General features: G+C 39.3%; 1 protein-coding gene across 2 annotated transcripts in view; it reads left to right on the forward strand.

Moving 5' to 3' along the window:
• Window positions 1–261: 261 nt before the first annotated feature.
• The window catches only part of rabgap1l (RAB GTPase activating protein 1-like), a 129021-nt gene continuing 113096 nt past the window's right edge, over window positions 262–16186 (forward strand). For both annotated transcript variants that reach the window (XR_006404876.1, XM_044361350.1), the window contains exons 1-7: window positions 262–390; window positions 6733–6959; window positions 7240–7390; window positions 9672–9882; window positions 11872–12046; window positions 12703–12860; window positions 14932–15042. Coding sequence is in view for 1 of the 2 variants with exons in the window: in XM_044361350.1 (XP_044217285.1) it covers window positions 6822–6959; window positions 7240–7390; window positions 9672–9882; window positions 11872–12046; window positions 12703–12860; window positions 14932–15042 (944 nt within the window). In the remaining variant the exon portion in view is untranslated. The remainder of the gene's footprint in view (window positions 391–6732; window positions 6960–7239; window positions 7391–9671; window positions 9883–11871; window positions 12047–12702; window positions 12861–14931; window positions 15043–16186) is intronic.

Consider the following 16186-nt stretch of genomic DNA (forward strand, 5'->3'; position numbering starts at 1 on the left):
TAACAACAACAACAACAACAACAATAACAACAACAACAACAACAACAACAACAATAATAATAATAATAATAATAATAATAATAATAATAATAATAATACATAAATTATATAATATAATTTAATTTATAATAAATAAATGCCTTTATAGCTATATGTATATACTATAATAATATGCTAATAGAAATAGTCAATAGAAATGACTGTTGAGTGAATGTGAATGTGTAAACTGGACTAACTTGCAGGAGGACCGCGCATGCGTGACATTACGCTAACATTCCACACCGGAAAGCGTGTCACTAAAGTACCGAGTGATTCATCTTCTTAAACACATACGATCTTCGCTGCAACTCTTCTGACAGCTAGCAAGCAACTCTACATCGCTTTAAACAAGTAAGTTGACAGCTTGTTTTATCAACTACTGTGTTCATTTCAGTGCCTCGCGTACACGCAGCGCAAACGGAGGTGTTGTTTTTCCCTTTTTCTTTCTTGTCATTTTCCTCCGGAGGCGGACGGGGTGTTGCTGTGTGAGGTCGCTCCTCCAAACAGTCAAATAGTGGTCCAACTGTTTTGGACTTCGAGCTGGTTAGCTTTAGCCCTGAGGTCTAGCCTGGCACTCGTAGGTACTTCCTGTTTAGCCTGCACTCACCTGTTTACAGCTAGCTGCTTGTCCACAGGTCAGCCTTATTGTGGTCGCGGTGAGAGGAAAAGCCTGGTGACTATAGGGATAAGTTAGCTTGGCGCTAGCTAATTTTGCCTTGCTTGTCTCTCCCTATGTGTGTGTAAATTATGTGTCTTCATTAGCTGCACTCGTTTCCTTTACAGACCTGCCCAGTTGTGTATATATGACCAGCTCGAAAAGGCATTTCTTACATAATATGTGTCCTAATTCAGTTAATCCAGTAAATGGCCGTTAAACAGCTGCTTCAAGGGATAAAACTAGCCTGCTGCTGATGCTGTGATAGACTGTGAAATCTGGTCCAGGCCTCCAGTGAGAGCTGCAATAATATCACACAGCATGAATTAATGGAGAAAGATTTCAAGGTTTTTTATTGTCATTCCGACTCATGTGAACGTAAAGGAAGATTTCTCAGGTGCTTGTGCAATAAGATATAAAAAACAAACAAGAAACAACACACGTTAAAATTGCACAAGTATAGAATAAAGACTGAAAAATAATAGTGAATATGATAGTAATTAAAAGTATAAGTTACAGCTTAAAAAAAGTACTAAAGTATGAAAGTCATAGCAGCAGTAGTAAGAAGGCTGAGTGTAGGCAGGACACAGGATACTACACAGCAGTGTAAGCAGTAGTCATATAGTAAAGTGACAGTATATTTAAAGTGACTGCAATGTTCATTTTGTTTGGGGGGAATTTGAAGCTGGGAGAAGTGTTACAGAGGCAGAGTTTATCAGCCTCACTGCCTCAGGGGAAAAAAAAACTGTTCCTTAGTCTGATGGAGCAGCACCTGCTGCTGTAAATGTCACTGATGGCAGGCAGACTGTTCCTAATAATCTTCTGCACAGGCAGTACCACCTGCTGCAGTGCTTGTCTACTGGCAGCGGAGCAGTTGCCATACCACACTGTGATGCTGGATGTGAGGATGCTCTTCACCACACACCTGTAAAAGGAAGTGAGGACCTGAATATTAAGTTAAGCCCTCGTCAGTGTGACCCAACACAGATTTAATGGAGTTTTAGACATTCAAACCAGCATTTACAAACACTGACAACTGTCTCCTCGCCTGGAAATCAGAGCATCATCACTTGAATTAATGATGTCATCAGGTGACACTTTTTTGGAATTGGTCCATTTACTTGTACACTGTGTTAGTGACCGTGTCAATGGGCTCATGGAGCTTTTGTTAGAGATATTCTATCAAATTGACTTTTATTTCATTTGAGGGCTTGCAGTTGTGAAGTAGGAAATGTTCTTATAGCTCAGTAACATCCCTGCAGCTGTTGTCATAGTGTCACAGCATTTGTTCCTCTTTTTCTGTGGATCAGCTCCAGAATCATCACTACAGCCTGTGTCTTTGTCGATCAACTGAAGGGGAGACTTGACACTTAAAATTCACAAACCAGTATAATATAATTAAAAAATATCACAATATGTTTGACCTTGAAATGGATTATGTGTGACAATATTTTGGGGATGACACTTGGTGCTTTTAGGAAGTGATCAACACGATATGAGTCACAGTATTTAAACTCAGCTTTTAATATTAGGAAGAGACACATTGTTTACAAGAGCATGATATGATAATACCTACAATCCCAGATCATAACTAACCATATGATTGATCATATTTGAAATGTAAAGTAGCTGATGAACTAATGATAAAATTAATAGTTTCCTTCACCTGTCTTGGCAGTATTGAATGACAGAGAAACACAGGTAATAGTTTAATTGGTTGTATTAAGCCTTCTGTCGTGTGTCTTGATGGAGAGGTACTTCTTTGTCATTAAGAAGTAGCATTACACAGCCAGCTAGAAAACTAACCAGTATATCAGGACTTTTTTGGCTCATATTTCTAATTTATCCATCTGATTCACTGACCTGCATGATCTCCGCCTGGTCTTGTTGTATGCAGTGTAATGTTGTTGCAACAGGTTGTCACAACAGTGTACTTCAAGTTGAAACAGTGCACTATTCATGTAGGTATTTAAATGAAACTACCATAAACAGACAAAACAGATGATACCGTGTACTTGATGATGAAAATAACCTGGAGGACAGTGGCGTTGGACCAAATGGGAAGTGATTAAATGGCTGGTATTGGGTATCCCTAGAAGGCAAACACCTTTTTGTGTTCACCAATAAGCCTCGGAGCCGGTTTCAGTTCCAGTGAATCAGCGGGGCTGCGTGGAATCACCTGGCTCAGTCTGGTGCACATGTTAGTGCTGGCTGAGGTTGCTTGTAACATGATGTGTGATGGATGCTTCTGAATAGAGGGGTTTTCTAATCATCTAGACACCAGTGTAGTGATTGCCATTAATTATTAGCCCGTTTGATAAACTATGATTTGATTGCCTCACAGTCAGAGAGTACAGTGGCCAGCAGGGACAAAATCTGAGAACAGGCAAAGACCAAAGACTGCACATTGATTATGCTTTTTAAATTGACATTGTCTCAAAAAGTTAGTGAAGTTAGACACTGCCTAACCCTAACAGTGTTATTGCATCAATACCCATTGAACAGGTTTGCTATGCTGCAGTGACAAGTCTGTTCAGTGTTGCTTGTGTCCCATTTATTATCTTTTTGAATTGACACAAGAAAGCTGCCGTCAGCAGGTTGGGCAGCCTTAGCTGTGTTCATAGAGCAGGCTGTGTCATAAAGCAGGTTGACTTGTTGTCATCATTATAGTCAACCAGAAGAAACACAAGGCCAAATTGATGCCTGTCTTTGGTTGAGGGAATGGTGGCCAATAGGAACAGTTTGCCTTATCACCCAGCCCTCCTGTGAAATGTCAAAGGTTTGTTTTCACTCATTCATCTTGAATACAGGGACATATATACATACATAAATATACATATATATAAAACTTATATCATAGAATTTGATTACAGATTGGGTTTTGTTCTTCCTTTGTTGTTGTTTGTTGTTATTCCTTCTATGTGGTGTCCAGGTCCATAAAGTTTAGAGTTCTGTCATAACGAGCTTTTAGATCTGCAACTCATGATTATTTTTATAATCGATTCATCTTCTGATTATTTTCTCGATTTAATAGATTAATTGCCTATAAAACATCACAAAACAGTGAAAAATGTCTATTATAATATCTTAGAACACAATGTGACTTCTTCAAATATATTATTTTGTCTGGATTACAGCCCAGAACCAAAAAATATTCAGTTAACTATAATTTAAGACCAAGATAAGCAGCAGATTCTCACATTTAAAAACCTGGAACCATCAAATCTTCAGCATTTTAGTATGCTTGACAAGCTTTACAGTGTTCATTGTGTCTGTTGACACTGTTGTATCCGTAACAAAACAGCAGGGCGACTCAGCCTGTAGACACACACACACACCCTTACAGACGTAATGTGGCTGGTTAGCCCAGTGTCTCTGGGTGTTGTGCGGCACTGTCTACACCACCGGCCAGTCACAGTTTCCATGCAGGCAGTGGTTGGGTAGCTAGGCTGCCAACTGGGACCATACTGGAGGAGCAGGCTTTTAATGACTGGGTGCAAATTTGCTACCATGTTTACAGTTGAGTTGCAGCCAAAGAGGAAGAGATTGTCCGACTACACAACGACAGCAAGAGCATCCATAGCTAGAAACAGTTTGATCTTTAAAAACTGTTGTATGTATGTAATTACAGTGTTTGAAATGAAATGACCGCATTGTCAAGTAAAATTTGTCTTTAATGGATAAATCAGAGTCACCTACCACATTTTATGGCAATAGTTTGGACATGATAACATTTGAAAAGCCATGTTTGGTCTTTGTTTGTTTTCTTTCTTGTTGTCTATCTCTCTTTTTCCTGTTGCTGGTAAAAAAAAATAGTTTAGCAGGTGCAGCTGTAGTTTACCTATCTCTTACACAAAATACTCTGTTTGTGTGTGTGAGAGAGCGAAAGAGAAAGAGGGAGATTATGGGATGTTCTGTACTGTACTTGCACAGTCAACATTAAGTGACTATGATTAATAGCCAGTCCAGTTTGGCTGGAGTGTGTTTACCACATGCTTCACGTCCAGTCTGACTCGACAAGGAGAGACAGGAGCTCCAACAGAACCGATGGCAGACTTTTGTTCTACATTACGTTAGTTTCCCAGCATTCTCTGTTAGTATCTGTGTTTTTGATCTGGGTTCTCTCTCCTTGCAATTCCTTGTTTAAGTGAATCAGTGGGAGTGTTGCTTGTCTGCATCACGCTGATCTGTGTAATTGAATAAGTGTGATTGGACCACGTGAATCTGTTGCTTTCCTCATGTATGTCCATGTGCACATGTGTTTGTGTGAATATAATTTGCCTGGGTTAAGACTGTATGAATGCCGTTTGCATGCATGTAATCACGTCCCTGTGTGTGAATGAATGCCTCCCTTATGCATTTGTTCTCAAACCATGCGGGTATTTTTATGGGTGCTCCTCCACAGTCTCATCATAAACGCTGCCGAGTCAAGAGCTGTTTGTTTGCTGCTAGGGCTGTACAGTATTTACGTATAATGCACTGTGTTTAATATATTGTCCTAAATGTAAGACAATACTGATTATAAGATAACTCTCTTCCCTTTTGCAATACCTGGTTTTGGGTAACAACTTTTTGAAGATAAGTAGCACTCTGAAAAGAGCAAGGTAGGCAGATATTTGACATCTTTTAATGAAATAGAAAACACTAAATTAATTCAAATTGAATAAATGTATAAAAGAAATAGAAGTGCGTGCACTGTGGGTGTATTTGTGTTACATATGGGTACACTTTGACATATTGCTACACCATCTCAATACTATATTCACTCTAGTTACAGTACATTTGTAAATGTGCTTAGAGGGAAGTAATTATGGTTTGTGAAAGCTGAAAGCAGTAGGTCTGCCAGGCTTCACTTGTTTCTGATCACTGATTAATATAGCTACCAGTTCTCTATCTTTAGTTAAACAATGTTTTAAAGCTGTTGCAAAAACCCCTTCTTATTCATATGTTAAAAATATTCTTGCTTACGTGCTTATAGCCAGGTATCAACTAGCTTAGAATGAAGACATGTTTGTTTGTGGTGTAGTCCAGCTCATGGCAAAATGAATGAGCCAGCTAGATGTAACATGTAGAGACAATGGTCTGATGCACACAAACTTCTGCTTGGTGTTTGTCTTTTTATGGTGCGGTGTCATACCACTACTGTTTTTGTTCTCATGGCTGCTTTGTTGATGTTGAAACAGAAGTTAAGTTAATGTCTTAATTACCATAAAAACAAGGCACGATATCAAACCAAATACGTGTTTACTCTTACGGACATTCATAAGAGTCTTTTGGCTTCTTAGCCCATACAGACCTGTCACACACGCACACACACTCAATTATGGATGACTTATCAGGTAAAGCATTAGCAATAATGTTGCAAATAGAGCCATCCACATCCGCAACGAAGGGAAGTTCACTGACCACATTTAGTTGCCAGCTTGAACCTGTTAGAGACTGTGACATGCAACTGGCAAATGCCTGAGTGATCTCAATGACACTTAATCACACTCTCAAGCACTGACAACATTTCTAGGAGTTGTGCAACAGAAGATTTCTGGTTGGGTTTACAAATTGTTCTTACTTCTTGGCTGGTATAATGAAATCAAAGGTGGTTTGTTCGGTGATTGAACAAGTATTGGCCCAGACTTGTTACGTATAAAAATGTGGCCTGCAAAACCAAATCAGGAAGTTGTTTGGCTGGTGTCTGGCACGTCTTTGGTGTGTTCGTGTTTGGTGGTAGGGTGTGTTGTGGTTTGATGTTGCTGTACACTGTGGCATAATAAAGACGGATTTCTTTATTTATTTAATAGGAAAAACATCTCAGGTCCTAAGCTGATATCTAAGTGTATAGAAAGCACTGTCTACGACTTCAATAATCAAGTAATTCTATAACTGACTATTATAATGGAGAAGAATTTTTACAGACTCCCTAATCTGTCATGGAAATGTCTCTTAAAGCAGTTCTGTCTTTACAGTGTGGTGCTTAAAATGTACACCGGCATACCAGAAAACATCTGCACAATCTAATGCCATCCCCTTTGTTGTGTATGCAGGCTGTACTACAGAGCTGGGTGGACAGGAGAGGGAAGGGGAGAGCTTTAATCCTGGTCTCCCCAGCCAACCCTGAGTAAACCAGCCAACCATGGATGACAGCTCCTCACTGGGCAAAGTCAGCAGCTCTACAGAGTCCGTGGCCACCGTCACCAGTGAGGAGTTTGTTCTGGTACAGTCTAGCGCCGCTGGGTCACCGCAAGGCTCTGAGGGCAAACCAAGACTCAAGGTCAGAACCACACAGCAACAGACTTTTACATCCGATTTGAACAATATAACATATAATATTCATAACCACATAGGATTTGACGGCAAGTGAGACAAGGTGAAGGACAAGGCTTTTTTCTCTCTTCTGTAATTAGTTTAGCTGAAGTATTTACTCAGTCCAAGAAGCTCCGTTCTCTCTTCTTCTGTATCTATAGGAATCCTTTTCCTCACTCTATTTTTACCTTTCTTTGTTTCTCTTTGCCCCCTTCCTCAACGTTTTTGTCTTTTCCTCTCTCCCTTAGATGTCTTGGAACGGGAGTGAGCAGTTGGAGAAAGCAATGGAGGAAGTGTTGGATGATGATGATGATGAAGTGAAGGTGGAGAAGAGCAGCGTGGAAAAGATGGAGAAGCACAAGGACCCAGAGAACCAAGTCGTGGAGCCTCCACCTCCAGGTATACGCTCTGGATCTTTCAGGTCCATTTACAGTCATTGTGTCTACTCGCAGGCAGCAGTTCTTTCATTCACCCGACCATGCATCACAACTGGGATGTCAAGTGTATGATACTTAGTGCATCAGTATTACTTCAAGATAGTAAAATCCATAGTTTTTAGTTTTTTCTTTTTAGTTTTTAGAGTTTTATTGTTTGGCACTGTACACACTGCAGTTGAAAATATCCCTAATCCTACTTTTACTGTAATGTAATAATAATCACAACTGACCAATGTCACTCTGACAGTAAGTATATCTAAACTGTCATATTTTAGTGAGTTTGGATGTATATCATCTAGGATGTGGGATAATGAGTCGCAATAAATGGATGACATGATGGATCAGTTCAAGCAAGACTTAAAGGCTGGGGCCATAATGGAAAAATGTTTGGAAACAAAAATCTTTCATTATCCTTTCTCTGTTAAAGTTATTATGGGATATAGGTTTCAGAGATGTATAAGTATGTATAAATCTTCACTTTTCATTTTCACTGGAATTTAAGTGTGGAAAAAAACCCCAAAGTGCATCTTTGCATTAATAATGTTTAAAACAGAGCTGAACACCCTGAAAAGATTTAGCTGTGTGCATGCCTTTGACATACCAAAATCAGATTAGCAAGGCTGGTATCTGAACTCTGACATTGACTTAACTGCTCTGTGTATCAGTAAGGACAGGCTGGCCCAGACAGCTCAGCAGACATGAGTGCACAAACAACCAACACAGTGGTGGATACAGCGCTCTGTGCAGCTCAGTGCAGGATGAGTTACAGGTTCAAATCCCACCAGAACATTTTATTATTGAAACTGCATCCATTGCGCATTGCAATTATATTGATTATCTGGGATCTATGGAGTCACTTGACCAACCACATGTTAATTGTGTATTGGAATGAGACATTTTTTGTGATTTGATTCTCTCCTGGCAAACTTTGAGGTAGCATTTTGACTGTCCTTATGTTTTTTGGTTTCATTTCCATCTTTGTTCAGCCCTGGTTTTGGTTTAGAAATGAGTTTAAAATATCTTGTACCCCTTTGTCTGCGGTGTGATTTTAAACCAGTTTCATATAGAGACCAGAGTAGAAACTGACAAGTACCTCTTTCTGTATGCATTTTCGGGTGAAGTCAGTGGAAGATGATGTAGATGTGTGTTATGCTGTTCAGATGAAGCTCCTCACTTTCAGGTGAAATGTAACTGCTTGGGAGACCATGTGTCACAAAGGAAGGAAGTACATTTTTGTCTCTTCCCCCAGTCAAATAGTGGAGTTAGCAACATTGTTAACAGTGGAGTTTGTAGCACATCAAACTGTAAAAAAATCAAGATGTGTTCAAACTTTTGCATAGCACTATGTAATTATTTAGAAATATACTGTATGTGATGTATAACAGGTCTGGTTATTCTGGCAGCTGCTGAATGTAGGAAACTGGAAACTACATTTTAATTTCACTTCTGCCTTTTTAATAACTAAACAGAGTTGTTTCATACATGACAATGATAATGACCATTAATTCTAAATGGAAGTTCCTTTGGATGGTCAGTTGCTACAAGCTTATTTTGCATAGACAAACTTTGTTTAACCACATAAAATAGTATTTTAAATTCCAGACAGAACAGGTTTTACATTTCGAACATGTTTTTATTTATTGACTCATCGTTAACTTCACATCTTCAGTGGTGCCAATGTTTGGTGCTGCGTTACTGCTGACTGAACTAAGAGGAAATGGTTAATGTGGTGTAGAACTAAAGGCAGTCAACGGTGGAAGTCCAGCTGCTGCTCTCATTGTTCTGCTTCCTGTTTGCCAAGTGTGAAAGTTCCAGGTCAAAGGTAATTTTAAAGAAGAACCCATAACTTCCCGTGTCATTCGCTGTCATCTTCTCTTCATCTTTACTTCTGATCTGTTGTGTTTTTGTGTTTTTGTCTTTGTCTTTGACTCTCACTCTTCTTAAATGCACCAGTCTGTGAAGCTGTCAGGCTACAGGATGTGAAAGTCCAGGAAATTCGGCAAAATGCTGACATGCTCCCAGTTCTCATGACGCTTTAATAACATGCCAGACTCATGAGATATGTTGTTTTTGAATGCTGATAAACTATTATTATTTTATCTTTGTTAAAATTTTAGTAACCAGTCGAGAAGTAGACTTCCATTTAGCTTTGAGTCTGGACAGAAACCCCAATAACAGGTTTCAGTTTTTTAGAAAAACATCAGTACAATACAACCTCTCACAAACTTTCTGTCTGTCCGCAGAGGCATCAGCATGTCCGGCACCATCCAGCCCCACTGTCCTGGAAGAAGACAGCGTCCAGTTCAACAAGCTGTCCTACCTGGGCTGTACCTGGGTCAAAGCCCCACGCAATGAAGGAGAGGCACAGAGGGCGATGGCCACCCTGCGAGCTGAGAGTGCGATCCCCATCCCCATCACCCTGCATGTCCCATGTGGACCAGATGGCTCTGTCAGGTAAGCCATGCATTAAGACAGAGACTATGTGTGTGACTGTGAGAGACGGAGAGAGAGAAATTGAGATTTGGTTCAAATAGAATCGTCTGTCATAAAAGGAAAGTAAATTTGTTTGTTTTACAGATTATTTAAACTGCAGTTTGGTAGTGAAAAATCTTAAGCAAAGGTAATCACAGGACATGTCTACAAAGACACTGAACCTGACTACTGCATCACTTTGTGTTTGGTAACACAGATCTTTGACACACCACAGATCACAGGTTCTATCATGTACAATCTAGGAGATCAACCGAGCAAAACTGGTTACATGCAGTATATTACAAAACTGAGTACACCCCTTTGCAATATCACTAAAATGTTAAATGATTCAAAATTGTATCATCTTGCAATAATTGTAGTATTTTAGGGTGAAGTATTGGATATTTGATCTTATTTGTAATTAAAAACAGGTTAGATAGACTACATTGAAAATATGGGCCTCAAAGTACAACCTCAGTGCAAGAAAAGTGAGTACACCTGTGACCACTGAAACAAAAATGGTTATGGACATCCAATTAAGACTAACTGCCTAAACAAGGTTATAAAAGAACCTGTGACAACCACAACTTCCTCAGTTTTGGCCTGGGTTGTGTTCAACACAACATGGCTCCACATGGTGAGGAATAGCCTGAACAAGTCAGAAAACAGAAGAAAAAATAAAGAAGAACTTCATGAAAACAGGAGAGGGTACAAGATCAACGGTAGGCTACTGAACAGAAACTAAAACACAGCAATGGTTAGGAGGTACAGGGAGACCTGATCAAGCTACCAATAACAGAAGGTGTAGTGGCCGTCCTTGAAAAAGGACGGCACGCACAATTTGCTATTCACACAACCTTGCATTGAAAAACAGACGGGCAAGTGCTTCTGACTTGGCACAAGGATTATCTGTGGAAACTTGTGTGTCAGTGACTGCTCAGACATTGCATGAAGTCAACCTCTGTAGACGACGTCCAAAAAGAAAACCATTGCTTACGGCACAAAACTGCAAGATTAAACTTTGCTAAATAACATGAAAAGGAGCACATGAATATCGGCACATTCTTTGGTCAGATTAAACCAAAATAAATTTGTTTGGATCAGATGGGGTCTAGCATGTTTGGTGTGGACCTGGCCAGGACTACAGTGACTACATAGTGTTGACTGTGAAACATGGAGATGGGAGATCCTTCAAGTGAATTGGCTTAATTCTTCTTGAGTATTGTCTAAAAACAAATACAATTGTATTAAATGGAAAGGATTTGTAATAACTTAACATTTTAGTGATATCGACCAGGGGTGCTCTCAGTTTTGTTGTATACTATATAATCATAATTTATGTGCATGTTAAAAGTGCCCATTACCCCTGACGCCTGCAAGCCAGCAAAAGAAGTGAAATTGCACATTAAGTGGATGTGACATAAATAGGAGGAGGAGTAAGACTTCTCGACAATCTTGATTATCATCCTGAGTCATGAAATGAAAAGGGAACATGAAATGTTTACATACAGCAAAGAGGAAATGAGACATGACTTTTTTACCACTTTCAAAATGTTTGGTGTAGATTCATGCAGTATCTGTACCGCGAACTGTCAGTGATGTGGGAGACTTACCTCTTGACCGAAGAGGAAACTTGGATGAATACAAAGTTTAAATGTCATTTATAGAGTTGACTATTACTGTACAGAACTTATGTTGAACCTTAAGTTATAAAACAATATCTGATACCAATTTAATGTTTACACACAAGTTGACACACAATGTTTGATTTCTTGGCTCTCAGGTCTCAAATTTATATATGAGGAGCAGGTTAAACCTTATGAAGGTCTATATAAAGAGATCTAGAAAAGCAACATGCTAAAACTTGCTAATAAATGGCAAAATTGATTATTAGCAATGAAATATAACACGTCAGCTGATCTTCAGGCCATACATTTGTTATTTTTAACCGTTAACTGTAACTCTCCCCAGGATCGTGGACCAGGCCTCAGGCACAGAGATCGCCTCCTTCCCCATCTACAAGGTGTTGTTCTGTGCTCGTGGACGGGAGGGTTCTGTGGAAAGCGACTGTTTCTCCTTTACCGAGAGTTACCGGAGCTCTGAGGACTTCCAGATTCACGTCTTCTCCTGCCACATCAAAGAGGCTGTGAGTTACACAGACAGTATTACACATCGCAGCTGAACACAGTTTTCATTCCTTCATGAAGCATTTCATCCTGTTATGTGCAAAGGGAGTGACAGTGGCACTTATTTTGATAACAAATCTTTTTAGGTCAGAGTGTTTGAACCAGAACCACTTCGGATGACTGGCTGTTCAGTGTTGTAACATGCTTCACTTTATGTTGTGTAGTTAAACTATTTTTTGTGTATTTTTTTTCTTAAACGGCAGAATTGTCAAGCTGATGACTGGATCTGAATCTGGACTACCATAAACACCCATATCTTCCATCATAACTTAGAGAACAGACATTTATTCCTTTTATGTACTGTATACAGTACATGTACCTGTATACTGTTGTAGACAGAGGTGTATTGCAGTCCTATTGTATTAGTAGTGACACAGGAAAACCAACTGAGGGCACTGTTGTTGTCTTTTGTATTTTTTCCAATATTTTCCAGTCTATCCCACTCTTTTCTTTATTAGAGCAGTATCCTTTGATGTCCATGTTCTATTTTTATTTGCTTATATTGATTCTATTTACTAATTTACATTTGCTGCTTTCTATTCATTTTCTTGTGTTTGCTCTCCAATGACAAAGTATTTTTTAAAAAAATGTTTTTTTCTGTTCCTTTTCCCTCCAGGTCAGTCGCATCTTGTACAGTTTCTCTACAGCCTTTCGGCGTTCCTCACGGCCGGCAGACATCAGGGACACGGCGCTGTCCAGTCCACCTGATGGCAACCTCTACACCTTCACTGTGTCACTGGAGGTCAAGGAGGAGGATGGCAAGGGCAACTACGGGTACTTAGTCCACACATACAAACAGTACTTAAGAAGGTAGAAACAAGCCTGAATTCAATGCTACAGATGTCCCCCCAAAGTTCTTTAAATAGTACAATGGTCCTATTCATTTAAAATTAGGTACCATTTTTTATATTATATGAGAAAATTACATAACAATATGTATTTAGCACCTTGTTATGGAAACGGAATAATAGTGCCACAATGTAGTTTGGTGGTACAGCTGCAACATCATTCCATTTTGTTAGCAGAGCCCTGTAATACATGCAAATTATACACACACATAAACACATGGACTGTGTCTGTTTCTTATCTGCTTGGGACAGTTGGTATCACAGATCTGTTTGTAGTTGGAAAGGTTGAATGTGCAGCTGCAATACTTTTTTTCAATACGTTTCCACTTTAAATGCAACATAAGACCCCGTATTACAGTAAATCCATGAAGAACAAGTAACAGAACAACTCTGAGCTCACAGAAGAAGCTACTAAATGAGATCAAACTTCATAAAACTTCCCTTTGTTATTATTAGTCATTATTTTTAGAGATTCAAAAGAGGCAATGTCTGTCATTAATTTTAACCATTCAAAGCAAAATTGGACTTTGTCTGACTTTTCAATTGGCAGAGAACAATCCTTTAGCACCACACCAATAAAGCCTGCCAGTGCAAGTTCAAAGACATAAGACATACCTGGTGGTAGGACAGATCTGTCTTCTAATAAGCACACCTAGGAAGATACTGGGCCCTATTTTCCTGGAGGTGCAATGTCCAGCACAACAACCAAATGAAGCAGTGCAAAGCCAGTTGCTGTATTTTGAACCCCGTCTGTTTCTGACGCAACATGCTGCCACTTCGGTGATTTTATCAACAAGAGCAAACTAAATACTTGTTGCAAACATCCTGCAATAACAGATTAATGCTTGAAATACAAATAATTTCAATTAAACACTCCGACCAAAATCGGCACAGAAAATAACATTTAATGTGGTTAAAGCAGGAAAGTCAGTAAATCAGTCGGTATTTATCTATAAATGAAGGTGGGTAATTCTTACAGTATCTGTTATCCACAGCTGCTTTGTACTATATGAGAGGCTTCTCCTTCAGTTCATTAAATCCCTGCAGCATCTGAAGGCAGCAGGAAAGATATGCTGATAAATCTGCAAGTGTAGCACCAGAGCGCAGTGCCATTACGCACGGTCGTTCACTGTGTTTACCGTCATTGAATTGCAAAGAACAACACCAGGCTGCTACAAAATAATCATACACACCTCTACACATATCAGACTGGTCGGTTATAACTTGATATTCTGCCTTTTCATGTGGGAGATGTCCAGTAACCAGAGCTCATCATAGCCTCTTTTCCAACTTTCTTTTTAGCAAAAGAAATCTTATGTTTGATTCTTGAAACACATTGCAGTGCAAATGTTCTCGTGTAACATTAATTACTGAACTCTGTGACTGTTTGCTGAAATCCAGCCCTTTTGCACTTTGTGCTGCTGCACATACATGAACCAAAATAGCAGGTTAGCATGGCGACGCCCACACAGTCCGTGTGCCCAAGACCTACCACGCTGTGCTTGTGGTTGCACTTGTGTGGTTAAAATAGGCCTTCAGTGGTATATGCAACCAAACTCCAATGTGTTGCTGCAATATTATTGTAGCTGTCTATTATTGTTTATCTGTAAAGACAGTAAACCTTATTTGCACACTAATATAATTTTTCCATTTTCACAACCCATAATATCAACAGTTTTAGAGATGGATTTACATTTTCTTAATGTTATCTGTTCTCTGAAAAAAAAAAAGGCTCAATAGCAGAAAGCAGCAGAAAGTATGCTGTAATATATAATACACTCAGGGGAGGACTTGAGTGAAGACATTTCCTATTGCGTGTTTAACTTGGTTAGTCATGCTAAGGTAAGGAATATCTTACAGAGAACAAAACAAGGGGATTTAAATATACACTTGTCATCACATCAAACCACATTACAGTGCAATGATGCACAAAATGAAAATGCAGACAAATCTCTAGGTTTATATGTAATGCCCCCCATCTTTCTTCCTCTCCACAGTCCAGTCCCTAAGGACAGAGATAAGTTCTACTTCAAGCTACGGCAGAGTGTCCAGAAGAAGGTTGTGGTTTCAGTTCAGCAGATCTGCAACAAGGAGCTGGGCATTGAGAGGTGAGGTTATCAGGCTCAGGTGTGTGTTTCAGATTCACCTGGTAGGTATTAACGCAGAGAGACACTTTGTTTGCCTCTCTAGTATCACTGTAAAAAGAGATGATGCACGACGCGGCCCTGGTGACCTTCCACTGGGATGTCTTTGTTGCAACATATCATCACAGGTGCTTTACTGTGTTTCTCACCTTTTTCAGGAGAAAGGCTGAACTGAATACAATTTGAAAAGGTTTTCCTTTTCAACTATCTTGGTGTTGTACCACCAGAGTTTTTAGGGCCACTGTTTCACCAGGATGAATTAAAGAAGGTTATGATGTAGAGCTCAGAAACACTGCTCTAAACATGCTGGGTATGAATGAAGACAGCAAACAAAAGCATGTAAATTATCACATCAATGTAAATTATACTATGACTTTCCAGATGAAAGTATCAGACTGTTTGAACTGGCTTGCTTTCACAGGAATAGTACGCAAACTAAGTGGTGAAAATACTGCAGACGGAAGGCAGCAAGAATAACTTCCTGCAGTCCCTCATTTTTATGTGCTTATATGCTCTAGCAGCATGGCAGCGCTAAAGAACTAGGTCATCTTCATCATCCCCCCCCCCTTTTCTTCCTTACTCCCTTACCTCTTATTGCTATCAGAGGGAGACAGACACCTGCCCTATTCTTTATTTTTAGTGTCAGTTGCAAACCCCTATTGTGTTTAGAGCTGATCCTTTCTGAGGTGTTCAGCCAATGTTTGACAACACTTTATTTTATTAATATATTAATTCTTGCCATTGCCTGTATCTTAATGGTTAATTCTTCTTAAGAACTGTATGGGTTTTGCATGATGTATTGTGTTCATGAAGTACATTATATTCTCATTTATCATTATCGCTAAGCAACTGAATGGCACTTTGGTTATAAAGAATGTAATTTACCGGAAATTCTTTCTATCCATGCTTATAAATCCTATTGAAATGTCACTAATGAGGATACTTGATGCTTATTTTGCAAACTCAATATGAGTTGGGTTAACTGTACATTTTGTGCTTATTATGCAATGCATTTCTGATGTAATGTACTGCTGAACATTTCTGAGAGATTCCCATGGTGGCCACTTGATGGCACCTCCAACCCAAAACTGAAGCAACTTTAGCAAGT

Source organism: Thunnus albacares, chromosome 9, assembly GCF_914725855.1.
Source record: "Thunnus albacares chromosome 9, fThuAlb1.1, whole genome shotgun sequence".
Classification (NCBI taxonomy): domain Eukaryota; kingdom Metazoa; phylum Chordata; class Actinopteri; order Scombriformes; family Scombridae; genus Thunnus; species Thunnus albacares.